Here is a 13,255-nt window from a genome sequence, read left to right on the forward strand (position 1 = left end):
AATGGACATCGATTCAATATATACTTTATTTCGCCCACTTTGATAATCGAAACGTTGGTATTTCGCTATTATTTATTTGTACCTACTCAAAAATATTCTAACACTAACCTATCAATATTTTTTAATAAATTAAAATAAGTAATAGTTAATCTAGTTCATACACAGTTGGAAGGATAACAGGACATAATTTATTTTTTTACTGGCAAGGGAGCAAATAAATAAAACAAATGCTACCTACAGCTACATACCAACCTTACATATATTGTTTAGCCAGAGATAAAATAGTGACAAGTCGTCATATTAAAATATTTTCACGTAGCACATTAGACATTAAACATAGCTTACAAAACAAACGTCCTTATAAACAAAACAGACAAGTCTATTACCGGCGATTAGCCGTAGAAGGAGCCTTTCGCCACCCACGCAGCTGCCGGCAAATTATTTGTCCTGTCACTGTCAATAGATACTAAGCAATGAGCATTGTTCTCGCTTCTGACCGACAAGGTCATAAACGACGGGGGCGTTTTGCAGACTATTAGGTACTTCCTGATTAGTTTGCAACGAAAGTTACCGATCAGGGCGTCCGCTAGCTAGCGCGGTTGTACGGAGCGTGTGAGTGAGTTAACGAAAAATAGTATGAGCAACGCTAACTGCTATAACTTGCGCAGACGTATGCGAGGATTTTATCTACAATAGCACCCGCGTGCGTGTGCCCGGTCCATGCACCCGCGCCATCTAGCGGTCGCCCTCAAAAACTAACATTTCTCTCCAAGACTTATTTTGATGGGTTGTCGTTAGCAAACCCACTGTATGTATAAATTTTCGTAAAGAGTCTACAAGTAACGATCTGGATAAGTGCCCGTGCGTGTGTAAGTCCATTAGACTGTAATTCGTCTTTCCTGTTTCTGATACGGATTTTAGGATTTAAGAGCATTAACTTCATCAATTTTAACAAAGCACTACGTCGGCCGGATGCGCGTATTAAACTAAAAGATTATTCATAACCAATAATTATTCCGCATTTTAAGCTTTCCAAGTATATTTATAGGTACATACTTGGAAAGACATAAAAAAGCTTAGAAAGAAAGATCGCTGTAATGTTAAAGTAAATCTATGTGACATTAGATATTTAATGGGCCAGCAACACGCATGTGACAGCTCTGGAGTTGCTCGATACTGTTTTTACCATCAGGCGGATTGTCTAAAAATATGGCTTTCTTTGTTTCAGGCGCGTTTCCAACAAAAGCAGATGCAGGAGCGAGAGCTGAAGATAGCGTCACTGTACGAAGCGCAGCAGGCGCGAGCACTAACACGCGTGCGGCACTCGCCCAGCGATAGTCTCGTGCGGCGATCACCGAGCGAGAGTCTGTCCAGCCCACCACAGCCACTCGTAACACAGCCCGGAAAGGTAACTAGTACACTCAAACAGATGCAGGAGGGAGAGCTGATAGTGCCTCTGTACGAGGCACGACAGGCGCGCGCGTTGCCTCGCGTGTGGCACTCGCCCAGCGATAGTCTCGTGCACCGGTCGCCGAGCGAGAGTCTGTCCAGCCCACCACAGCCACTCGTAACACATCAGCCCGACAAGGTAACTAGTACACTCCAACAGATGCAGGAGGGAGAGCTGATAGTGTCTCTGTACGAGGCACGACAGGCGCCCGCGTTGCCTCGCATGTGGCACTCGCCCAGCGATAGTCTCGTGCACCGATCGCCGAGCGAGAGTCTGTCCAGCCCACCAGCCACCTGTAACACACACGCCGCCAGCAAGGTAACATACTCGTAAATATTATTATACTTACATAAGAGAAAACCCTTGTAAGATACTTTCGCCATGTTACGTGTCTCCCTGTCTTGCATCAGTTCCATATTCTAGAATTTACGATGCTTGACTCGATGCATATGCTCGATGTATTTATTAGCAGACCTAAATAAGGCATATTTGGCGCAGTCGCGTAGGATGTAATTTATAGTTTTTAAGTTTTTCCAATGGTCTTAGTTAACAGGGTGTCTTTTACCAAAAGTTGCACCCTATGGATCATGGTTTCTATTTCTTTTCTGAAATATCGAATGTTTATCCTATGTGTTCAGTCTATTGTCCTTTCAACTTGCATTTCAATACATTCCCGATTGTTTTTACCATAGTAACATATGAGCATCAACTAATGATCTTCCAGGTCCGTCAAATGTTCGAGGAGCGACGAACCAAAGGCATCGACAAGAGCTACCCCCTCCAACCAATTCAGAACACCGAGCGCTCGCGCAAACCCCTGCCCAACGGGTTTGCCAAAGTGTCCAGTACCAGGGTTCAGAACGTCCAGAACGGGACGGAGCACAGGCAGAATGGCACGAGGACAACCAATCGGGTGACAGAGAAGAAGAATATGGCGCATACGAGCATCAGCTCGCAGAGTATGAAGAAACATCACGTAGTAAGTTTTTAGTTAAGTAGTTTACCTATCTAGAAACTCATTAATATTTTTCATATCGTTAATGTGTGTTTCTTTATTTTAAGTCTCGCATGCATGCTCAATAGGCTCAAAATAGATACCTTTGCGAAGATCCTTCACAGATACAAACTTTGCCCACATACACGACGTAGGTATATATTTTAATTTTCTTTTCAGAAAACTGAAGAGATTGTAAACAGATCAGGGGACCTCAACCACAACCACCAGCCAGACCTTAATGCTGTGAAGGAGGCTGTAAGTTTCCATTCAGTCTGTCAGGCAAGAGCCTGACTGTCATATACTTTCTATATGTTTACTTCATATTCTTTAACGTAGAATTATTTACGATATAGGGTCAACGCGCGCAATAAATGCGTCTCTTGGAGTAAATGCGTCTTTTGAAGATATCTTCCAAACGCAACATATTAATATAACTATTATAGCCGTCTACACTAGAAGTTCAGTGACCACACTTCGAATAGGGAGGGTTGTAATAGTTCAAAAATGTTCCATTTAGAAGAAACGTTCAAAAGACACATTTACCTCAAGTGACGCATTTACCCAGGTTGACCCTAAAATTAAATATTGTTAAATAGGTTTATTTGTGTCGAGTCAAATAGACATCTAATCATGAACTTAGCAAGTTGAGTTCGGATAGACATATGTTGAATTTAAGTATGTTTTCAGCTGATAAGCAACGGACTGGTACACGAAGTGGATGAATTAGACGGGGGCGGCAACATGTTGGAGGACGAGACGTTCCCCGAGGCGCTGGCGCCGGTCACTCCGCGTGACGAGCCGCCCGCCCGGCCTCCTAGGAGGTAAGACTAACCCCCTACCCAGTGTCACATCATCATCATCTCAGCCATAAGACGTCCACTGCTGAACATAGGCCTCCCCCTTGGACCTCCATTCGTACCGGTTGGAAGCGACCCGCATCCAGCGTCTTCCGGCGGCCTTAACAAGATCGTCCGTCCATCTTGTGGGTGGACGTCCTACGCTGCGCTTGCTAGTCCGTGGTCTCCACTCGAGCACTTTTCGACCCCATCGGCCATCTTCAATTTTATCGGGATAAGGTGGCCGATGGGGTGTCACATCAGCCGGCGTATTATGGATGGCTTTATCCACGTGATAAAATAACTGTCACTCTTAAACACCTTGGCATAGAACAGGTGCTCCAAACCCCGGCCCGTGACGCGTTCCAATCCGACCCGCCGACACCCAAAGTGAGTGCCCACTGTCCGGCCCGCGGGAGCCAGACCCAGGGGTTCAGAATTCATTGAGAGTGGAACTGTGCCTAACAACAGCAACCAGACACCCTCCCCCGGCGCAAAAACCGACTATGGCCCGCGTGAAAGTTTCTGAGGCGCAATATGGCCTTCGGATACTAAAAAAGTTTGGGTCTCCAATATATTATATAAAATGCCCCTGGTATATATAAAATGACGGATACCGTTTTATCACGCTGTCACGTAGACAAGGACGACCATCATATCCGTGCAAGAGATACTCAGATACGAACAATTATTTTTTACGTCTGATTTCGTTTTCGACAGCTTATTTTTCAGTATAATTGAACTCTCCATATAAAAAATACTTGTATCACATTGACAGGAGCCCGACGACAAAAACAACCCCGTCCACCACCGCCACCAAACCAAAACCGGCTGCCGCGCCCGCCGCTCCCCCCAGGAGAACCCCCAGTGGAAATGTAAGCATTTACTATAATTAAGGGGCCCACTGATTAACAGTCCGCCGGACGGTATCGGCCTGTCAGTTGTTCGGAGCTGTCAAATTTTTGTTCTAACTGACAGGCCGATATCGTCCGGCGGCCTGATAGTCAGTGGTCGGCTTAAAGAATCTGTGCGGAAAGAGAAGAGTCCTGGAATGTATGTATTGGGCCCCATAGGTACAGTCCACGACCCGTCTTTTTCCGCACAGAGTCTACAATACATGTATTTGAATACAACGCAGCACATGACACAATAGACTCTGCATAAACTTGGCAGTATTAAGAATGCACATACCCTATGGTATGAAAACTAAGCGTGGTCCGGGTCCGACTCTACTCGTTTTCATCTGCGGCAGTAAGTCGATGAGCAAAACTAAAGTTCCAATAGTCACAATAAACCTTTTCATGGATTGCAATGGTGACTTTGCTTTTGACTGGCTGAAGTTTAAAAATAATACGAAACACGCGTCAATGTCAAGTCAATCAATAACTCAACATCACAAACATCTTTTAAAATGCACAAGTGAAATTAAACAATATTCAAAATATCAATACTGATGTAAAAGTGCTTATAACTTATGGATTATGCACGTCAGTTGACAAACTTCTTTAAAGTTCGTATGATATGGAAACAGTGAACTGCCTAACTCCATATTTTTTTAAATATTTGCCTAATTAACACGTTCCCTGTGTGCCTAGGAACCAGAAATTGAGTTCTCACGTGCAACATGTTTTTTGTCAAAAGGTTCATAGCCAGTATGTGCATGCAAATAAAAAAGACCTAGCTCACACGACACGTGTAAATTTTGGCAATGCTTGAAGTTTATATGGGGTCGTGCGTCATTTGTGGTGCATGCACGTATCATCTGTACCCTAAAATGCTACACATATGATGCATGCACAGGGAACGTGTTAAATACCAACGATGTATTTCACGCTTACGTAATTCAAGATTTTGGCTGACCTATCACTGAATGTATGAATGTTATCAAATATATATTGGTGTGTTATTTGTGTCGTCTAGGCATCGGAGAGCAAGACCCAGGGCTCTATGGCAAGCAGAGGTCCAAAAACTGTAAGTAGCAACTAACTCCTTCTTCTTCCTCGCGTTATCCCGGCATTTTGCCACGGCTCATGGGAGCCTGGGGTCCGCTTGACAACTAGTCCCAAGAATTGACATTGGCACTAGTTTTTACGAAAGCGATTGCCATCTGACCTTCCAACCCATAGGGGAAACTATTAGGCCTTATTGGGATTAGTCCGGTTTCCTCACGATGTTTTCCTTCACCGAAAAGCAACTGGGAAAAATCAAAAGATATTTCGTACATAAGTTCCGAAAAACTCATTGGTACGAGCAGGGGTTTGAACCCGCGACCTCCAGATTGAAAGTCGCACGCTCTTACCGTTAGGCCACCAGCGCTCCTTAAGTAGCAACTAACTACCTAAACAAAACGACCCTCTTTCGTTACTTTACGTTAAGTACGATAAATAAAAATATTATATTATTATACAATTTATAAATATTAGGTATATTAATACATATCTAAGTAGGCACGCAACTGGAGACCGGAGAGCCGGCAGTTACCTCGCTCATCCATGTAAAAGGATGAGTACTTAGGTCATGCTGAAAAATTCCTGAACTGGCCACTTAGAAAAAATAAGTCGTCTCATATACCAGAATCCAGAAACTTACAGTATGGCCCACGTACATACTACTCAGGCCCACTTGCACCATTCCACTAACCCGGGGTTAACTGGTTAAACCTGCAGTTACCATGGTTACCAATACAATTGGACACTAGGTTAACAGTTTATCCACTTAAGCCCGGGTTAGTGGGATGGTGCAAGTGGCACTTAAGGGTTACGCCGTTAAGAACGTTCGCAAAATTTTATTGTACTTTCATAGATCACAGCTGATTGCCTAACTAAACTCTAATTATTCGCTGTAAATCGTAAAATGACACTGTAAATTATGACATTATGAGTTTGAACCTATACCTATATTATATTGTTTTTGTTTTCAGGTAGGCAGTAGTGCGATAAGAAGTACACCGGGGGTAAGCTCTAATTCTACCTTTTAGAGTTAGCTTTCTAAAAATAAGTGATTAAGGTCGATACGGAGTATACTCCGTTTTTTTTAGCATTAGAAAGAACTTCGCAGAAGTAAGCTTGTGGTTCCTAATCCGAGTAATCCGGCACTTTTAGCGGTAATAATTTGAAGTACTACATTATATGTATTGACCATGCTACATTGCCTGATAAAAACTGCACGCTTGCTTCTGTGGAGTTCTTTCTAATGCTAAATAAAACGAACTACATATAGTGTGGTTGCGGAAAAAGTGCAAATGGCTATGGCTATCATACCTGATACATTGTGTTTAGTAGTAAACAGACCCCAATGTGAAGTCCAGACACACATCCTTACTTACTGACTATAAATTAACTACAGCACCTGCCTAATATTTTAATGAATATTAGGTTAAAGCTACGAAAAGTCTGCAGCGATTTTGACAGCCCTCGCAGTGCAAGTGTCATTTATACGTCATAATTTCATAGAAGTTTGACGTTTAAAATAACACTTTCACTGCGTGGGCTATCAAATCCGCTGCAGACTATTCTTGGTCTGACTCTAGTTTACTTATTTATCGAATGGCATTATTCACTGTGTTTTTAAGTATTAACATGCAAATCATAAGCATAACTTATTTTTTATTAGTTATCTGGTGTTATAAAATTTAAATCGTCTTTTATTGTGTCTGATGTGTGTGTGTGTGTGTGTGTGTGTGTGTGTGTGTGTGCGCGCGCGCGTCCGTGCGTGCGTGCGTGTGCGTGTGCGTGTGTGTGTGTGTATGTGTGCGTGTGTGTGCGTGTGTGTGTAGTGATATAGGTACTGAAACCGTCAATATTTCCAGAGTTCATCGCAAGTAAAACGCGTGTCAGCGGCGTCGTCGTCCACGGCGGGCGCAGGCGTGCCGTGCAGCGTGTGCGGGCGGCGCTTCGCCGAGGACCGCCTCGCCAAGCACGAAGGCATCTGCCGCAAGGCGCAGACCAAGAAGAGGAAACCTTTTGACGCCCTGAAGCATAGACTCGCGGTAAGTCGCGCCTTGCTAAGCATCAGAACATCTGCCGCAAGTCGCAATCCAAGGTCTTGGCCCCTGGAGTGGCAATCGTCTACGGTAACACTTGTACCATCAGGCGGGCTATACTTTTGTTTGCCCCGCATAAAAAAATTTAGGTTGGAACTTTGTAGTAAATGCATATTGTCATTACTCATTAGGTATAATATGTCATTAATCAAAATAGACAGCTGCCAAATAAACCTTTCATTTTTGTATCGCTATTTAGAACCGAAGAATATTGAAATATACCTAAAGATAATGTATACAAACATACCTACCTATGAAATAAATAGACGCGATTACCTCCAAAATATTCGAAAGCAAGGAGAAAATATGGTAGGTGTATAGGTACTAATAATTAAGGTATTCCGTTACTTTGCTGATTAGTATTAGGTAAGTTATAGTTTTACAATGGATTGGTATAATTTGCCGTATATCATTTTATGAATCCGTAGCAGTTTTTCGTAGTGTCAACTTAGTTTATACCTATGCCATGTAAAATATAGCACCATAGATATATTTCGTAGAAAACTTTTTAAAACGTAGGCAACTGTTAGGGTCTCCCCAAATATATCGACGCGCATTCGGCAAAAGCCGATAGGAAAAAGCTTTATGTCCGCGCAATAAGAGCGAAAAACCGGTCGACGCGTCCGGCGTCGTCGGCCGTCGCGAGCCGAGCCAAACGACGACTTTTTCGCTCTTATTGCGCGGACATAAAGCTTTTTCCTATCGTATTTTGCCGATTCCGCGTCGACATATCTAGGGGAACCCTTATGCTACAAACGTAACACATAATCGTATTCCATTTGCAATGCATTGTGGCATTTGGTCGATCGATTAAGTTCGTTGCTCCTACTTAGCCGGCAATCATCCAAAATCGAATGCCATGTTGCATCGTTTTTAGAAGCCTTTAAATACAAAAGCACCACCAACTAGATCCAGGAGTAGGTAGTTTTGTATTAGTATTTATATTATTTATTTTTATTGTTACATAAAGGGCACGGATGCAGCGGAGTTCAAGGCAAGCTATTTACGTAATTAAGCATGCCACCTATTTGTTTGCTTGCCAGAACTCTGTACAGAATGGTACCTAAGAAACAAATTATATTCAATTCGACTAAGGAGCTAACGCACTCAACACTCAACTCAACTAATTGGCTGATTTCTTCCACATAGAAAGTAAAATGTATACATAGACGTAGTACCTATGTGTTGGTTGGACTCGAGTCCCATGAGTCCTCAGCTTCAAGACTCGACTCAATTTTTCAGACTCTTAAAATTCAAAAGAGTCTCGTAAAACGAGCCGAGTTCTTTAAATTCAGACTCAAAGGACTACAGTTCCTACCAACACTAATTTTATATCTTATAGACGGACTGTTACTTTAATGCACCTTAAAATAAGTTTAAACTTTTATTATGCCTTTGGTTTGCCGCACTTTTTCAAATGTAGGTACTTACATAATGGAACCTTTGAATATAGATAGGGAATAATTATATGTGTGTGTATATGGGTTATTATCTATGAAAAGGGACCTTATTGTTGATGGCGCTTACGCCGCACCGCGTCGCGCGCCATTGTATTTGGGTCAATTTTTGAAGAGGGTGTTTTTTCGACATTTGTATGGCAATTTTTTATTTTTCAAAAATCTGATTTATAATCATAGTTTTAGGAAGGGTACTTAACAACAAAAAATTTACTGTAGGAGGCACCTCTGTACTTTTTATAGTTAGCTAGATATGAATGTTTAAAGATCGACATTTGTATGACACTATTTAGCCATTTGTAAGGCGCTTTTGACATGTATAAGGCATTTTTTCGACATTATATGGCAGTATCAACATGTATATGCCACTATTTATTATATTTGTTGCATTTATAAGACCCTGACGACATTTGTATAACACCTTCTCGACATCTGTATGGCACTATGTCGACATTTGTATGCCACAATCGACATTTATACGGTCAAAATAGCCGTATAAATGTCGCCATACAAATGTCGCGACATGTCGCCAATAATATTTTTTAGCGATATTTCCTACACAATACAACCGATTCACTTATTTATTTTACTATATATTTTAACACTATATTTGCAACTATTATTATAAAATAAACATTTTTATTCCAACTATGTACCAACGTATTAAGCGTCCATACAAATGTCATTGTAGTCGTACCAAAATATATCGAAAGAGATTTTTATCTGTTTTTAAATAAATTAAACTGTTTCCGGGTCTACATTTGATGTCAATCGATGCCCAACTAACCGCACTATTGCGTCGTAATATTAATCTAACCGTTATTCAATAGACAAAGTAGATTATAGGGGGTATATTTAAATCATAACAAAACAGGTGCCGCGCGGGACAGCGATAAATGGCTTCCCTTGTTTTATTAAATAACGCATTAATTTATCAATATGATTAAATCAATTCTATAGAAAATGCTCTTTATAGAAATACAAAGTTGTTTATAATACGTTGCCTACATCCAAAGTTATGATTTTTTTTATTGCGCTATGCCGCCACTGGGACACGCGAAAAACGGCAAATTTCGCCGTTTTTGGAACTTCAAATGCGATTTTGTCAGGAACAAATAATATTTTAGGTACAGTTGTGCATGATTTTTAAAGCTTATAATACACTGAATGAAAATATATACATACCCAGTCTTTTAGTCCTATGGACTTCGAGTTTTAGCCGTGGGACAGCAAAAAATGCCTATTTGAAAATTGACCCATTTACATCGGAGCATAGTTATGGTGTAAGCGCCATCGACAATAAGGTCCCTTTTCATTGATAACGTCACATATGGACTCGTGTCCATCATGCGATTTTATTCTAACTCATTGCATTCCCTCAGGGCACGGAAGCGGAGCCGTTCATAAGCAAGCTGCGCAAGGGCAACACTGCGAGCAACGCAGCGCCCGCCAAGGCAAAGCCCTTGAACAGCAGCTGGAGGCAGAAGCATGAGGAGTTCATCCAGGCCATCCGAGCTGCGAAGCAGGTGCAGCAGCATCTAGCTGCTGGAGGTAAGGGTCTATACTCTGTATCTTTAGGTATTTAAATAATTTGTACATTTTCGGGTAGTTATAACATTTACGGCCACTTGCACCATCCCACTAACCCGGGGTTAAGCGGTTAAACCGTTAACCCAGCGTCAAATTGTACTGGTAACCATTGCGACTCCAGGTATAACCAGTTAACCCCGGGTAAGTGGAATGGTGCAAGTGGGCCTTATTGGTTAAACAACCAAATACAAAACCGCCTGGATTTGTCACTGAACGACCTGACGTTACCCTACATTATTTGATCGTGTAATGTTTTCATCTACCCTCAACTAGCTTAAGGAGCAATTTGAGGGTATATTTTGTTTACATTTATTTAAATACCTAAAGATACAGATATGGGTGCAATAGTTTACATCAACTTCACCACTAAAAATTGATTTACTGACCCAAAAAAAAAAACATAATAATAACAGCAACCACCACTTACTTCTTCAACTTCACAACTTCATCACTTACATCAACTACCTATTCAAGTGATTTGTTTTTTTTTTTTTTATACCACATCGGTGGCAAACAAGCATACGGCCCGCCTGATGGTAAGCAGTCACCGTAGCCTATGAACGCCTGCAACTCCAGAGGTGTTACATGCTTGTTGACTCATCACAGCCATCAATTTCACGCGTAATGTGATCTGCCCCTTTTTAACTCCATGCTACAAGACCGGACTGTATTGCTACATTACCTCACTCAACCTTTTACTTGTAATGCTTTTAGCGATCCGCGTATTAAGTACCTACTCAGCGAGTCATTACTTAATTTCTATGGCCTTTTCATCTTTCCAGGTAAACTAAGCGATCTCCCGCCACCCCCGCCTTCAGAGAACCCCGACTACGTGCAGTGCCCGCACTGCAACCGGCGCTTCAACCAGGCGGCGGCCGAACGCCACATCCCCAAGTGCGCCTCCTTCCAGTTCAACAAGCCTAAGCCCGGCCAGGCGAAGCCGAGCAACTCCAGACGGCGGTAACACAGCCGGGGAACTTAGGCTGACTATGGAACTTATGGACGGTTATTTCAAACCGCGTGATTATAAACTATAGTAAACCTTCTAACTTTGGATAATCGGGTCCAAAACAGGACCTTAACAAGTTTAGCCGATAACACGCCTGGATTACTACTTGACTTTTAAAATACAAACGTTACTGACGGACACTACTTTAGAGATTTTTTGTCGCAAAATTCTAACAAAGAATTAACAACAAATAATTGATTTGTATTTTTAGCTTGCCCTAAAGGACATTCGATCTCAAGCACAATGTCACCTATTCCAGAAAAATAACAATGAATTAACGAATTGTATTTTTCTTTTGCAATATTTAGCGTATACTCCAGTATTGGATTAAAACCTGTTTTCTTCACTTTTATTATTAATTCTGAAGTTTCAGGACAAATGTGTTAAGAACACTTTAGGTACCTACGACACAAAGGAGATACCTTTTTAACATACAATATAACATGTCTTTATAAAACCGGGCATGAAAACTTAAAATATTAGAGATCAATTTAGATATTTAAAATTCCTAATTATTATTAAATTTTGCCATACGAATATTGGTACCTAATATTTAAGAGGAATTTTGAAAATCTCGACGATTATTTTTAGCCATTAGTGAGATTTTTATAATGTTTTTTGGCCTTGATACAGTCGTGATGTGATGTGACCAAATGTAATTGTTTCAAAATGTGTTACATATTATGTTGTGCAGACTGTACATGAAAATTATGCTTTTATGTTAACATACTGTTATAGACCTATTAAAATATACTTTATTAATTTAAAGTTTTTATACAAACCACAAATCCTTGTTTAAAGAAAAATCCGCTCCTAATTCAAAACACTACCACATGCTCCAGGAACCATAAAACTTGCATTGACCCTTTTCCAGGCCTCACCAACCTAAAAGTTTTTCCAAAAATCCAAATATACCTATTCCAATCCAAATATTTATTTAAAATCCAATATCCAGCTTTGATGATTCATTTGAAGACAAGTCAAATTTCCCGAAAGCGCAATCTAATTTAAATCTTAAATCGGAATGCTAAAGTTGAAATTCTAGTGGCGCGTATGTGGTCGATAAATGGTACTACCTATGCCTGGAAAAGGCTTAAACCATCACATAGAGAAATAGTGGTAATAATTTTGAAGTTGAAGAACGGTTTCATAATAAATGATCATCATCATCATCATCATCATCTCAGCCATAAGACGTACACTGCTGAACATATGCCTCCCCCTTCAATAAATGATAACCAGAAATAAATTTCTAGCATTATAACTTCAGGTAGTGGAGAGCGGGATTAAACGTGCCGATTTTCATAAAATACAAATTTGATATATGAAAACAGTCTGAATAAGGTATGTGGGTTGCGCTATATTAAATAATGATTATTTGCGTTTCTGAGTAGCGATATTATTTTGTGCATCGTTAAACAGTTTTTTTACCAGAATTTTTTTATGAGATAGGTCGGAACGGAACAACTAACCCCGCTATGGAGCGGGTTGTTCCGTTGTTAAAATTTATAACTTATCCGTCAAATATTTAAATCTCAGTTCACACACGCTAAAAGAGTATTTTGCAGTTCGTCGAAATATAAGATAATTTGTTGTGTACTATCAACAGATAGTAAAAAAAATCCAAAGCAAAAATGTGATTATCCGTGGTGTTCGTTGTGCCCTCGTTTTTGATTTATTTTCCATAACTACTATTCTACTATAATGGAAGCAACGAAAACGGCTCCTGCAACCGCATAGTGGTCTGACTTTTCGCGACAAACATCATACGAATCGCTCCATGGTTTACTTGCGTTCCTATTCCCATCGGATCAACTTACCTCCGGCACGTTTAACCCCGCTCTCCCCTACAACAAACTTTTGTTTCTCTATGT

At 40.8% G+C, this 13,255-nt stretch overlaps 1 protein-coding gene across 2 annotated transcripts in view; it reads left to right on the top strand.

Annotated features, from left to right (window-relative positions):
• LOC134673306 (uncharacterized) overlaps positions 1–12,143 on the top strand; it is a 53,344-nt gene extending 41,201 nt beyond the window's left edge. For both annotated transcript variants that reach the window (XM_063531271.1, XM_063531270.1), the window contains exons 2-11: positions 1,229–1,390; positions 2,154–2,429; positions 2,625–2,702; positions 3,135–3,268; positions 4,062–4,158; positions 5,204–5,254; positions 6,204–6,236; positions 7,092–7,271; positions 10,165–10,333; positions 11,155–12,143. In XM_063531271.1, coding sequence (XP_063387341.1) covers positions 1,229–1,390; positions 2,154–2,429; positions 2,625–2,702; positions 3,135–3,268; positions 4,062–4,158; positions 5,204–5,254; positions 6,204–6,236; positions 7,092–7,271; positions 10,165–10,333; positions 11,155–11,336 — 1,362 coding nt within the window. In that variant the 3' untranslated portion in view covers positions 11,337–12,143. The remainder of the gene's footprint in view (positions 1–1,228; positions 1,391–2,153; positions 2,430–2,624; positions 2,703–3,134; positions 3,269–4,061; positions 4,159–5,203; positions 5,255–6,203; positions 6,237–7,091; positions 7,272–10,164; positions 10,334–11,154) is intronic.
• Positions 12,144–13,255: the final 1,112 nt, after the last annotated feature.

This window comes from Cydia fagiglandana, chromosome 18, assembly GCF_963556715.1.
Source record: "Cydia fagiglandana chromosome 18, ilCydFagi1.1, whole genome shotgun sequence".
NCBI lineage: Eukaryota > Metazoa > Arthropoda > Insecta > Lepidoptera > Tortricidae > Cydia > Cydia fagiglandana.